General features: G+C 48.0%; 1 protein-coding gene across 1 annotated transcript; it reads right to left on the bottom strand.

Annotated features, from left to right (window-relative positions):
• Window positions 1–1370: 1370 nt before the first annotated feature.
• NOL12 (nucleolar protein 12) lies at window positions 1371–10055 on the bottom strand. Its single transcript, XM_084809762.1, has 6 exons — window positions 9906–10055; window positions 8400–8505; window positions 8104–8152; window positions 7110–7252; window positions 4795–4889; window positions 1371–3282 (listed from the first exon to the last, which is right to left on the bottom strand). The coding sequence occupies exons 1-6, from the start codon at window positions 9989–9991 to the stop codon at window positions 3108–3110; spliced, it is 654 nt and encodes a 217-aa protein (XP_084665888.1). The 5' UTR covers window positions 9992–10055; the 3' UTR covers window positions 1371–3107.
• Window positions 10056–12750: the final 2695 nt, after the last annotated feature.

Genomic DNA, 12750 nt, shown 5'->3' with positions numbered 1-12750 from the left:
TCAGACTGTACGTCCAGCTAGCCCTACCTGCTGTGTACTCTGACTGGGAGCAGTTCTACAGGTTCTTGGGCACACATCTTGTGCATCACACGCTACCCAATCCTTTTTTATCTGGAGCTGCCAGGGATTGACCTTCTGCATCCAATGCAGGTTCTCTGCCACTAAACTCTCGCCCCCGTCCCCCATCTTATTGGGTGCCCTAGAGCAGGGGTCTGTGGCCTGTTAGGAACTGGGCCATACAGCAGGAGGTGAGCGTAGGGGTGTGCGAAACCCCCTTACCTTGGGTCCGCCGGGGGGGGAGGCGATCCGTCCCTCCCCCCCCAGAATCCTCGCTGGCCCTGCTCCGCGGCAAGTCCGTGGAGCTGCCGGCCTCCTCTGGCCACTGCTGGACTTCTGGCCACTGGGACGCAAATGGCATCCGCATAGCGGATGCCATTTGCGTCCCTGTTCAAGTAATAAGCTACATAAATCTTTACGTGGCCTATTACTGCAAAGTAATAAATGTAATGCAGTTGAATCATCCTGAAACCATCCCAAAAATTGTCTTCCACGAAACCGGTCCCTGGTGCCAAAAAGGTTGGGGACCACTGCCTTAGGGGGATAGGCTATATTTGGCTCCTGGGCACCAAATCCAGCCCAAAGGGAGTTCCCCCTCTGCCCCCAGCTTAAGCCCATGTCGCATCTGCATGATTATTATAAACCTCAGCTACGTTTTCTTCTGTCAAGACCTAGGGAGAAGGCCCTGCACCATCTCATGTGAATGACAGAGGTTCTGTCCAAGTCTGTTCAAGCCGAGTGGAATCAAGCAACAAAACCAACATGACTGAAGGCCAGGGAAGAACAGCTTTCTGCCTGGTGTCAGGAAGACATCAACTCTAATGCAAGGCGAGCTTGGGAGAGAGGGAGGGCACTCCAGATGCAGGGAACTACAACTGAGAAGGCCCTCCCTCGAGTCATCCCTGCCTAACCTCAGTAGGCATGGAGGACAGACTCAGGTGGCCAACGTGAGGCAAGGGTGGACGGAAGGTAGACCAAGATCTATTGGTAGATTTGAGTGATTTGCAGTAGACTAATGAGGGTTTCCAACTGTTTAAGAACAGCAACAATGAAATGACTTTTCCCACCTAAATTAGGTTTGGGGTAACCAGGAGTGGGCTTTGTGTGAAAGGACAGTGAGCTCAAGACCATTCTGGTGCTAAAAACAAATTCCTAGGCTCAGAGGCACCTGGTTCTAAGTGAATGTCTTTTGCACCCAGCTCTGGTTAGTGTATCTCGGGGCTCTAGTAAAAAAAGAAAAGTAGATCGCACAAGCCTGACACCCTTTAAAAAGTCGTCGAGCTGTGCCCAGAAACAGATCAGCAGCCAGTGCTACAGCACAAGATCCATTGTTCAAAGGAACAAAAACAACACCAGAAATTGTAGTGGGTAAGTGCAAAGCCATGGACACATCTAAAGAAGCTCTTGGGTCCTGGCCATTTTATATTTTTGACAGCCAGCGGATGGAGCGCTGGACTCTGAACTGGCAGACTGAGATTCCATCCAGTCTCTGCCATGGACTCACAGCCTGTGACCACCCGCTGTGTCTTAGGGTGATTCCAGATGAGGGTTTTGTAATACAGTCGCCCTGCCCCATTCACAGCAGTTTATGGCAGGGGGTGTCCAGATGACACCAACTTCCACTTGTAACCCACGTGTTTCTGCATCACTTCTTCAGTCTTTTTTCTTTCCACAAAAAATCCATTAAGGAGAAAAAGACAGAATACCTGCACAACATCTTTTGATTGGCAGTGCTAGGAACTGCCCATCTGGAAGCACCCTTAGTTTCCATCTCCAAATGGGAAAGGCAGCAGTCAAAACGCTGTGCAAATAATAGCAGTCGGCATAACCTCCCCCTTACCGAGCGTCGGAAGGATCAGTGAGAAACAAAAGCACATGCAATTCCCTTATGAAAAAAGGCATTTATAAATTTAAAAAACAATGACGCCCAGGAGGAAATATGACCTTTTGTCTACGCCTTGCTTTCCCAATCTGGCCAGATGTTTTGGACTCCAACTTCCATCAGCCGCAGCCAGCATGGCCAATGGTTAAGAATGCTAGGAACTGGAGTCCCAAACACCTGGAGGACACCAGATTGGGGAAGGCTGGTCTACACACTCACCCCACTTGAATGTGGCATTTGGCCCTGAGCATCTATAACAGCAGATGGGCTGGAACTGCACAAGATGGCAATCTGTGGATGCAAGAGCCAGAATATAAATTGGACCCTCCACACAGACTTGTCCACTGATTAAATTGGGGATGGGCAACCTTTTTGGCCCTGAGGGCTGCATGTGTTGCCGGGTTGGGGACCACATACACATGTGCACAGAAAAGTCTCCCCCTACCCTCCACATCTCAGCAGGCAGGGATGGGGAGGTTTAAACTTCCCCTTCTTATCTGCTGAGATGGCATTGCTGGGGGTGGGGGACGACACATGAGGTTAAAGCCTACTCCACCCGCTCCAGCAACCCTCTCCAAGATCACCATTTTCCTACTGCTATTAGAGGCAGAGAAATGGTGATTGCAGCAAGTCCAGGATTGCTGGATCAAGATCCCCAACTGGATCACTGGAAGGGAGGGGCGGAAGGCTACAGCTTCTTCCCCTGCTGCAGTGACCCTGACTGGGATCGCTCTCCCAGAACAGCCGTCTTTTTCCCGCAGACCAGCTGAGCCGCATGGAAAAGCGGGTGGTGTTTCCCAGGCTGCACAAAGAGCAGAGAAAGGCCACATGCAGACCACAGCTGGCCCAGCCCTGGATTATTGGACCTAGCTGTAATCTGTACCTGGAAAAAAGGCACACCTGTCCCCCACCTCCATTTCTTCTGTGGGCAAGGGACCCATACAGACCAAGAACCATCACACTAGCTCAGCCCAAGTGGGCAATTTTGCACAACAAAGATTTGACAGGCCTCTCATTCCTCAGCTCCTGGATTAGTCTGAGAAAGCTCCGCAGCTCCTCTGTGGCGCCCAGCATGGTAAGCTCTCATTCAGATAAACTAGGCTGTAAGCCGGAGATCGTAACTTCACGTTTCTCCACAGGCTTTGCTGCCATCGCTTCGGCCTGCCCCTCAGTCTTGGAAATGCCTCCCTTTGCCTGTCATTTTCCGGCGCTGGGACTTGCTTGTGCGCCCTGCGCTTGGCTTTTGGGCTCTCTTCTTTATGCTTTGACTGTGTCTGGCCTGCTTTCCTTTTGTCTTTTTCTGGCTACTACGAGAGTGCAGCGACGCAGTGAGCGAAGAGATCCTGGAAGCGGGAGAAGAGCAGAAAGTTTTAGATACAAGCTGGTTTCTAGTCCTAACTTTTTAGATTCTTCAGCCCTGACCACATTCCCCCTTGCCCCATCACACACCTTCATCTTCTATTTAGAAGGCATGTGGTACAGTTCTATTGCTGACATTAAGTACATCTGGCCCTCTAAGCTGCCTGGGTGGGTGACCGCCTGGGAAGAGGCATAACTCAGTGGCAGAGCACATGGTTTGTATGCAGAAGGTCCCAGATTCAAGCCCCAGCCTCTCCAGGAATCTCAGGTAGCAGGAAAGACCCCTGCTTGCTCCCAAGTATGCTGGTACAGAATTCCTCACTAAAACTCTGGCCACAGGCCAGGAATGATCAATATACTATTTAAGTAAAAGGAAAGAAAGGGACAAAACCAATAGTCAGAATAAAAAACTGCTCATAAAAATGTATGTGACAAAATTAAGTCACGGACACCGATTTAACCCATAGCTATTTTAATCTGAATGAACTTGAGCACACTCCGGGAGAGAGCGCAGGACAGGAAGGCCTGGCGTGCTATGGTCCATGGGGTCACGAAGAGTCGGACACGACTGAACAACAAAATTTTAATCTGCCTACTTAACAACTAGAGAAAACAGCATTGGCATCAGGCAGTGCACTGCCCCCTTGTGTCACTGTAAAAAACAAACGCGGTTTTGCTATGTAAAGCTATTTAAGCTTTGGGTCTAACTTGACGTGAATGTGCCATGACCCATGTGTTAAAACAAGGGCTGCCACCAAACAGATAAAATGTGGAATTTGGGGAAAATGCTTACATGCAGACGAGTGGCAAAAAACAACTCACACAACTGATTTGCTCCCTGTGGGCCTTGCTTTCTATTCACTACAGGCCCATTGGCTACCAGGGGGTGGGCGGGGGTTGGGGCAGGAGGAAGAGAAAATTGAAGATTTCGGGGGGAAGCATGGAAGAGAAAGCATGTTCAGCCACCCCTTCCCACCCACCATTTCTCTGTATGAGGTCATCTAACCCCACTCCACTTTTTATCTGTTTGGTGGCACCGTCCCATGTTCTAAAATAGAGGTCTGCCTCTCTTAGTTAGACTAGGGATCAGCAACCGGGTGCCCTCCAGTTCTTTTGGACTACAACTCCCATTAGCCATGCTGACTGGGGCTTATGGGAGCTGTAGTCCAAAACATCTGGAGGGTGCTAGGTTGCCTACCCCCGAGTTAGACCCACAGAAGTATGCCAAGAATACTGTTAAGCATAGCTGGCTGGGGCATGCTGGGAGTTGTAGGCCATTTTTCTGTCTAAACATGCATAAGATGTCACCCTTTGCACACTGTAGACATTCAGCAGTCATTTGTTCCCAGACAGGTTTGTGAATGGATCAAAAAGGGCAAGGGAAAGGCTCCCCCTGAACCCCAGAACAATCTCTTTGAGCAATCCCTTCCAAGGACTGACAGGGTGTTCTGAATGGCTTCTGGGGGGTTAAAGGAAGGTTAAATAATCATAATGACCTTTGAGACAGGAAAGGATCTCTAGATTTTTTAGGCACGGTGCTTGCAGGTCTGCTTGGGGCATCTTCTTCTCTTTCCAGTCCAGCATCTTCCCCCTGAAAGAGCCACACAAGCTCACATGTCACCACCACACAGCAGAAACCTGGTTCAATTTGCCAAACAACTAATCAAACCTGCAGATGAAAGAAGAGCGGCTGTGATTACATCAGAACAGACCTCTTTGAAAGGGTAATCAAAACTGACAGTGTAGGTCCCAACCTGGTGCCCTACAGATATCTTGAACTGCAACTCCCATAATTCCCAGCTAGCATGGCCATTGGCCATGCTAGTTAGGAATGATGGAAGTTGCAGTCTGACACATCTGGAGGACGCTAGGGTGGAGAAGGTTGGTGTAGATGTAAAACCACTTGTGCGGATTCATTAAGAGCAGTGGCTTTCAGTGTGAACTGTGACCCAAGAAAACCTGGTTCAAGTCTTGGCCACGTGGTGGATTTAGGCAAGCTACTCCTCACCCCATCTTGCACTATGAGGATATGCAGGCCTATCATCCAGTGCTGCCGCAGGTATTGCCAAGATCTTGTTAAATCCTTTAACACTCAAAGAGCTATGTAAATATATAAAAGCCAGCATGGTGTAGCAGTTAGAATATCTGGCTAGGACCAGAGAGATCCAGGTTCAAATCCATGCTCAGCCACGAAGGTCACTGGGTGACTGTGGGCCAGTAGGTCTCTCTCAACCTAAACTACCTTACAGGGTTGTTGTAAGGATCAAAATGTGGTAGTGGTGGGAAGAACCATGTGCACTACTTTTGCTCCTTGAAGGAAGGGCAGAATAAAGACTGAGCAAATAAATATATATCTCAACTCAAGCCATGTCTTTATGATGAACTTTCAATCAATTAGATTGTATCTGTTAACACATTCCTGCTCTATGCTGTGCTCATCATTAGAGTCTAGGATGTGTTAAAGAATATACAGTCACATCTTTAAATAAAGGCCAAAAATTTAACACACACACTCTCAAGTCTGAGCATACACACTCTTAACAGCCAATTTAAATGAGCAGCATTTGCAGTTCTTGGGAATCTGGCAGATATCAAAGCAAACTGACTTCCCCAAGCAAGGATCCAGCTCAGAGAAGGCTCTTCCACCAGCTGTGCCACAGTGACTAAGCAGACGGCTTCCCTGGGGGAACGCAGAAGGCGTCTTGGAACATACAGCAAGCACTGGGTTCTCCACCATTGATTCAAGAGAAATGTATCTTCAACTAAAGTTTCTGCAGATGCCACCTGACATAGAGATATTGTTCGTATTTATCTGCTGAACTCTGGAAGAAGTTACTCCCAGCAGTTGTTTAACATTAAAACAGGAAAGTCTATTTCCTTCCTCCTACATGTTGAATTTTAGATTGTAGGTTCCTTGGGGAAGGGACCTATCTTTTTGTTGCACACTGGTAACACCGCATAAAAAGACATGCTAGTTCTAAACTTAAGCTGCTGCAAGCTAGTTGGCACCATATCCTCCAGCCAGCCTGCTTGCTTGCAACCCTGTCCTCTGCCCTTTGTACTGGTGCCGGACTTGTGTTCTGCTTGTTTGCTGGCCCATGTGTCCTCTGCAACTCCCCCAAAAGATCTGTTTACTATCCTAACCCTGGTTGTTTGGAGGACCTTTTCCCCTGTCTTGACAAGGAAGAGTTTGTAAAGTGAAGAGATTGTATAAATGTGTTAATTCTGGACTATACTCTCAAGAACTTCTGATCACACTTTTTTGCACTGAAAATTTGGTATGGCCTCTAGACAGTGCCTGGGGGGCCGTAGGATACTTCAGATTCCTGGGTCCAAAGTCGGAGGCAGCGCTCTGACCTCGGATCCAGGAATCCGTGCTCTGCCCCCCCTCGCAGCCAGCGTGAAAAGAGCCGTGCCAGGTCCTCTCAGAGGCTGGGAACCTGAATTTGGAGAGGGGGTAAAGGTGGCATTTCAGTGGGTGGGGAGGGGGCTGGAGAGGCTGGGATACCAGCTATCCTGAGGCATTTCCAGCCTCCTTCCCTCCCCCTCTGGAACACCCCAACTAGATGGGCAAAAAAGCCAATTTAACGAAAATGCAGAGTGGGAGAAGTGGTGCAGATGACCATCACCCCTCCTGCTCCGCACTGGATGCTCGTAAGCCTCCAAGGTCAGAGGCTTAGAACCATTGGGGGCACAAGCCATAGGATTGCATCTTAAATCATCAAATACCCCAAGACATCCCCAGTAAAAGTTAGAACCGGGCCAAACACACACACACACACACACACACAAGCTGGGAGGGAGGTATTACCTCATGCGTGTTCAGTCCCAGCAGGCGCACTCCTGAGAGGTCCAAGTCACTGATGGTAGTAACGGTGACAGTGTGGCTTGGGTGATCATAGCTCACAGATTCTGTCTGGGACGTCACCATACGCTCCAACTCGTCCGCTTCCTCTGAGAAGGTTAAATAAGGAACAGACTGAAATTGCAAGTGTTAAAGCAGTTTCTGTCACCGAACTCTTGGAGGATGGCACCCATGTTCCAAACGAAGAAGACACCATGAAAGAAACCCCTCCAAGTTTGGGCTTCTCAGAAATGCCGCTATTTCTTCACGCATGCTGGAGCTAGAAACCCGACTGCTTTTTTTTGCTGTAGCTAGCTGCTTTCTAATGAAAGGATTCTAATGATCTACATCAGGGGTGGAGAACTTGTGACCCCCCCAGAAGTTACTGGACTAATGGGGTTTGTATAGTCCAACCACATCTGGAGGGCCGCAGGTTTCCTATCCCTGATGTAGATCATTAGAAGGTTCTCATTAGAAAGCAACGAGCTACGACAAAAAGGCAGTCAGGTTTCTAGCACCAGCGCGTGCATGTGTGTGTGTGTTAGAGAGAGAGAGAGAGAGAAAGAGAGAGAGGGAGATTGATTTGATCTACACCAACCGTCCAGCCCACAATCTAGCCAGTACAGGCCATTATATACAACTGTCCTTCTAAAAGACAGAGACAGTAAACTTATCAATAATACTTCATCAGAAAGAAGTGCAGAGAGTGTTTTTCTCACAATTGCTTGTAATGCACACCCCAGTTCAAAGCAGGTTTACCCTGGTCAAATCCCATCAAGTTCAAGCCAACACCAGCCTAATAAATCAGCTTAAGGCCACAGCCGCAAAGACTGAAACAAGCCCCCATAGGGCAGATGATAATAATGCTGACCACAGCTCAAGCCCACTCACTCCATGCCCTCTTGCCTCCCTGCCACCCCCCCCCCCATTTTAATGGTTACACATTCAGGTGCACACTCACCTAAGGCTTCCTCTCTCTCCTTCAACATCTTCATGTATTCCTTGTGCCTCTACAAGCAAGAAAACAAGGGACAGCCCCAAATAACTGAAGTGCTTTCAGATAATCAACTATTTGCTCGGTCTTGCTCAAGACACCAGTCAAAAACCTACCATCCAAAACTCATGCACTGCTTTCCTACAGAGCTGGGTGGCTGTCAGCTAGACAGGAAGTGGCCAGAGTTCAGTTTCCCAAATAACATTGTACTTCCAAGGCAAACAATATAGGTATATACCCATCTGCCCCAAACAGAACAGTACCTCTTCCTTCATCTTCTTTTGCTCTTCCTTCAGTTTGCGTTTTATCTCCTCCACAGCTACTTTCCTCCTCTCCACCTTACGCTTGTGGAACCCTGTCAAGTACTCCCTGGGAAGAGTAAACACATAGCAAGTTAAACACAGTGGAAGAAAGCCCCCCCCCCCCCCCCGCTGTTATCCTCCTACATATCTTACCAACATGCTACCAATAAGCTACCAGACACAACCAGTAGACAAAAACAGGTAAAGCATTTGCCTATACGAGCATTCAATGGGCACATCGCATCATGTAGGGGGGTATGTGTATGATGGGCTGACCCCCCCCCCCCCAAAAGTGCTTTCATAGGCCCGGTCTACATGAGCAGCAGAACTGCCCAGAGAGCTTTGCCTATTGGTGGTATAGAAATTTAATAAATAAATAAGTAAAATAAATAAGTAAAATAAATAAGTAAAGTGGTAGAATGGACTATACTACTTCAGCCTGCTGGGGTGATGGCAGTGGGCGAGAGATGCCATTTTTGAATGCTCTCTTTAGTAAAAACAAAACCTTGCATGCCAGGTAGTGTCAGTGCTAGGTTAGGTAGGTGTCTCTTTGGACAAGTTACCCTCTGTGGGCCTCCCTGAGTGGGCTGTTTACTTCCTTGCCACTGCCTCCACTGCCCATTCTCTCCCCCTCGGCCCAATCTGCACAACTACTAGGGAGAGGGAGCAAGCATGCACAAGACAAGTGGAGGATGCTACCCAGTCTCCCCAATCTTGTCTCGACTTGCATACGCAGAGAGGGCAGATAAATAGGCAGCAACAGTGAGGAGGAGAAATAGGCTCAGGAACATCCAGAGGTTGGTACTGGGCCCCTGCAAGGGTGTGAGCAACAGCAGGCGCCCAACTAAGCCAACCCCTAACATCAGCCCTAACATCAAGAGAGAGTTTTAGTCCAGCTTTTTGCCTTCTGGGCCGGCTTACTGTTTTTGCAGGGAGTTTTTACATATTGAACATTCAAAAATGGTGCCATCACTCACCCCTGTACTGATCCAGTCAATTCTGCCACCCCCCAGCCCCGCAGTGTTACAATCCATTCTCCTCCCGCCCCTCCCCCGCCCATTCTACACCTTCAGAATTTCACCACCTGCTGCACGTGTGAATTCGGCCCTAGTAAAACGCTGCGTGCGCGGAACGGTGACATGGGCAAGGGCTTTCCCGGCGGCGGAATCCAGCGCCAAAGTCTGACGGGCGTGGGGGCAAGCTCTGGACAATCCGCCTGCTTCCACGTGGGAGGCTCCGCTGGACGCAGGGATGTATGTGGGCGAAGGGAGGCTCCACGGTGAACCCGTGGGTAGTGTGCAACGTTAGTCCTACTTAGAGCAGACTCACTGAAATGAATGGGATTTAAGTCAGTCATGACTAACTCCCATTCATTTCAATGGGTCTACTCTAAGTAGGGCTAACATTGGATACTGCCCCGTCCCCCTCCCTCCTGCCCCGTCCCCCTCCCTCCTGCCCCACACGCACCGTCGACTCTCCTCATCGAAAGTCACAACCCGCCGGAGCGCCGCGCCGCCCTCCTGCCGCTGCTGCCTGCTCTTCTTGCGGCCCATGCTGAGCTCCGCCGGACAAGGCGCGCTTCTTCCGGCTGCACTCGCCAACAGCTCCCGCAGCTCCGGCGCCCTCCAAACACCGCCTCTTCCTTTCTGCTGGGTCCTCCCTCCGCTGAGCATCATCCTACGCCGCCCAGTTGCTCGTTTCTCTCCACCTGAAAGGGAGAGGGGAAAACAACCCGAGTTCACTCCCCCTTTTTTCTTCATTAAGGACGCAGTCCTATGCATGTTTAGACAGGAAAAAGTCCTACAACTCCCAGCATTCCCCAGCCAGGGAATGCTGGGACTTGTAGGGCTTTTTTTCTGTCTAAACGTGCATAGGATTGTACCTTAAAAGGATTTGCCCGCTGCATTTGCAGTTTATTACCAGGCGCTTCTTCTCGTCCGGTAGGCGCTGCTCCTTCTCTAAAGAACTTCGGATCAGGGCTACATTTCAGAATCCACGCTCTGGCAAGACCTTTATTACGATCAACTCAAGTGTCACAATCTAGAGAGCAGGAGGCTACTGAGCTGAAATCTGCATCGGGTTGGATGTGAAGGAAAAAATTTGCAGCCTGATCTTAGAGATTTACACCGGCAAGTCTCAGTGAATTCAGTGGGTTCAATGGATAGAACTGCAGTGTTAAAATTATACAAATCAACAAAGAAACAAAAGGCAGCTGTGTTGGCCATGAGAAATATTTCTGAAGTGTAATGCTTTTATTAGGTCAAATCAAAGATCACAAAAAATTTGCAGGCTTTCAAGAGCTCCAGATCTCTTCCTCAGGCACCATTCATAGGCAACAACAGTAAGGAGGAGGAACACACCCAGAGCTTGGTTTCCCCTTAATGTTCTCTTCTCCAGGTTAAACATACCCAGCTCTTTCAGCTGTTCTTTATAGGACTTGGTTTCCAGATCTCTCACCTCCCAAAAGCAGGTGGTGAGGTACCTGCTTTTTGTAATGTCTGATGAAGAGATCTTGAAAGCTTGTGCATCCTTTGGGTTTGTTGCACTGGCTTAATAAAGGTATTACACAGTATGGATTTTAGTGTTAGAATTGTTTCCTGCATTTCCCACAGTTGTAATTCTAAGTAAAGCCTACAGTGATTGAAGTAATGTAGATTCAATTTAAAATAGGCTCTTTAGGTTTCTATCCCACATTAACAACATTTGCAAATGACACATAAGAGGTGTTCTTAACACTACGATCCTATACATGTTTACTTAGAAGCAGGCCATACTGGGTTCAGTGGGGCTTACTCTCAGGTAGGCACACATAGGGTTACAGCCATTAAAAAGTGTGGAACACTGTTTTGTAATGGTTGGGGACTGTAGAATTGGGGGTTGGTGTGTTAAGATGATGGAGAAAAAGTTCAGTGCAAACCAACAGCTTTTGTCTACTTTGTAATAGCATGTCTTCTGACATGAATCTACCCGTACTCTACGTTCAGCATCTTAGGTCCTCCACTGGATGCTTCCTCCAAGGGAGGCTTGGGAGATAGCAACAAGGGAGAGTACCTTCTCAGTGCTGGCCCCTCAGTTATGCAATGGTCTGCCTGACAAGGCCTGCCTGGAGCCAATGTTTTTATGTTTTTGGCCACAGGTTACGACCTTTCTCTTTTCTCAGGCATTTGGCAGCATGCAATGAGTTTAATCCTGTCCTGGATTTCTCTTATGGTTATGGTTGATTGCTTAAAGTTGTTTTCGATATATGTTGTCTCTGTATGTACAGTCTGTAAGTTTTTATGTAAATGGGTTCTAAACTTTATATACTGTATTTTTAATGGTTTTTAATCTTTGTAAACCACCCAGAGAGCTTCAGCTATGGGGAGGTATAGAAATGTAATAAATAATAATGATAATATGATCTCTTCCTTTTGAGTTCATTTTTTAAAAACATGAACAATGCCAGCTCCGAAGGGACTTTTTGTATAGGTGGTTTATGATGAGTGCTCTGAGCTCCTTTATCAAACAGGTGCATAGTAACAGCTTAGGCTGGTATACCAACTACGCCCTTATCTGGACAGAGGTAGCCTAGCTACAGTTATCCATGCTCTGATAACTTCTCGTCTGGATTACTGAAATGCATTATACGTGGGGCTGCCTTTGAAAACGGTCTGGAAACTTCAGCTGGTCCAAAATAAGGCAGCAAGATTGTTAACAGGGACTGGCCTGCAAGCTCATATTACGCCAGTACTTTTCCAGCTGCACTGGCTGCCAGTCCATTTCCGGGCCCGATTCAAAGTGCTGGTGTTAATATTCAAAGCCCTTAACAGCTTAGGGCCAGGTTACCTGAAGGATCGCCTCCTCCCATATGTGCCTGCCCGGACCTTAAGGTCATCGTCAGCGGCCCTTCTCCATGAGCCCCTGCCAAAGGAAGTGAGGCAGGTGGCTACTAGGAGGAGGGCTTTTTCTGCTGTGGCACCCCGGCTCTGGAACGAGCTCCCTAGTGAGGTTCGCCTGGCATCTACATTGTATTCCTTTCGGCGCCAGGTGAAGACCTTTTTATTTTCCCAGGCATTTTAGCATTTTAGCTTTCTAAATTTTTATCTTTGCTGTTTTAAATCTGTATTTTAAACTCCTGCACTGCTGCTAGGTTTAATTGTGGTTGTATTGTTATATTGTGGTTTTAATGTTCTGTATATTTTAAATTGTTTTATTGTGTGTTGTTTGGTTTTAGTTTTTGTGAACCGCCCAGAGAGCTTCGGCTATTGGGCGGTATAGAAATGAAATATAAATAAATAAATAAATAAATAAATACACACGATGTTGATTGTAA

This window comes from Heloderma suspectum, chromosome 7, assembly GCF_057233095.1.
Source record: "Heloderma suspectum isolate Gila_16-S chromosome 7, 16-S_ref, whole genome shotgun sequence".
Lineage (NCBI taxonomy): Eukaryota > Metazoa > Chordata > Lepidosauria > Squamata > Helodermatidae > Heloderma > Heloderma suspectum.
The sequence above is the reverse complement of the archived record's forward strand: the minus strand, read 5'-3'. Positions and strand labels throughout refer to the sequence as shown.

Excerpts from the sequence above, each read along its gene's own strand:
- NOL12 (XM_084809762.1), bottom strand. The coding sequence starts at position 9,991 with ATGGGCCGCAAGAAGAGCAGGCAGCAGCGGCAGGAGGGCGGCGCGGCG. Across the intron at positions 8,506-9,905 it reads TTCGATGAGGAGAGTCGACG|GGAGTACTTGACAGGGTTCC; the intron begins GTGCGTGTGGGG and ends TACTCTTCCCAG. Across the intron at positions 3,283-4,794 it reads GATCCTTTCCTGTCTCAAAG|GATCTCTTCGCTCACTGCGT; the intron begins GTCATTATGATT and ends TCCCGCTTCCAG.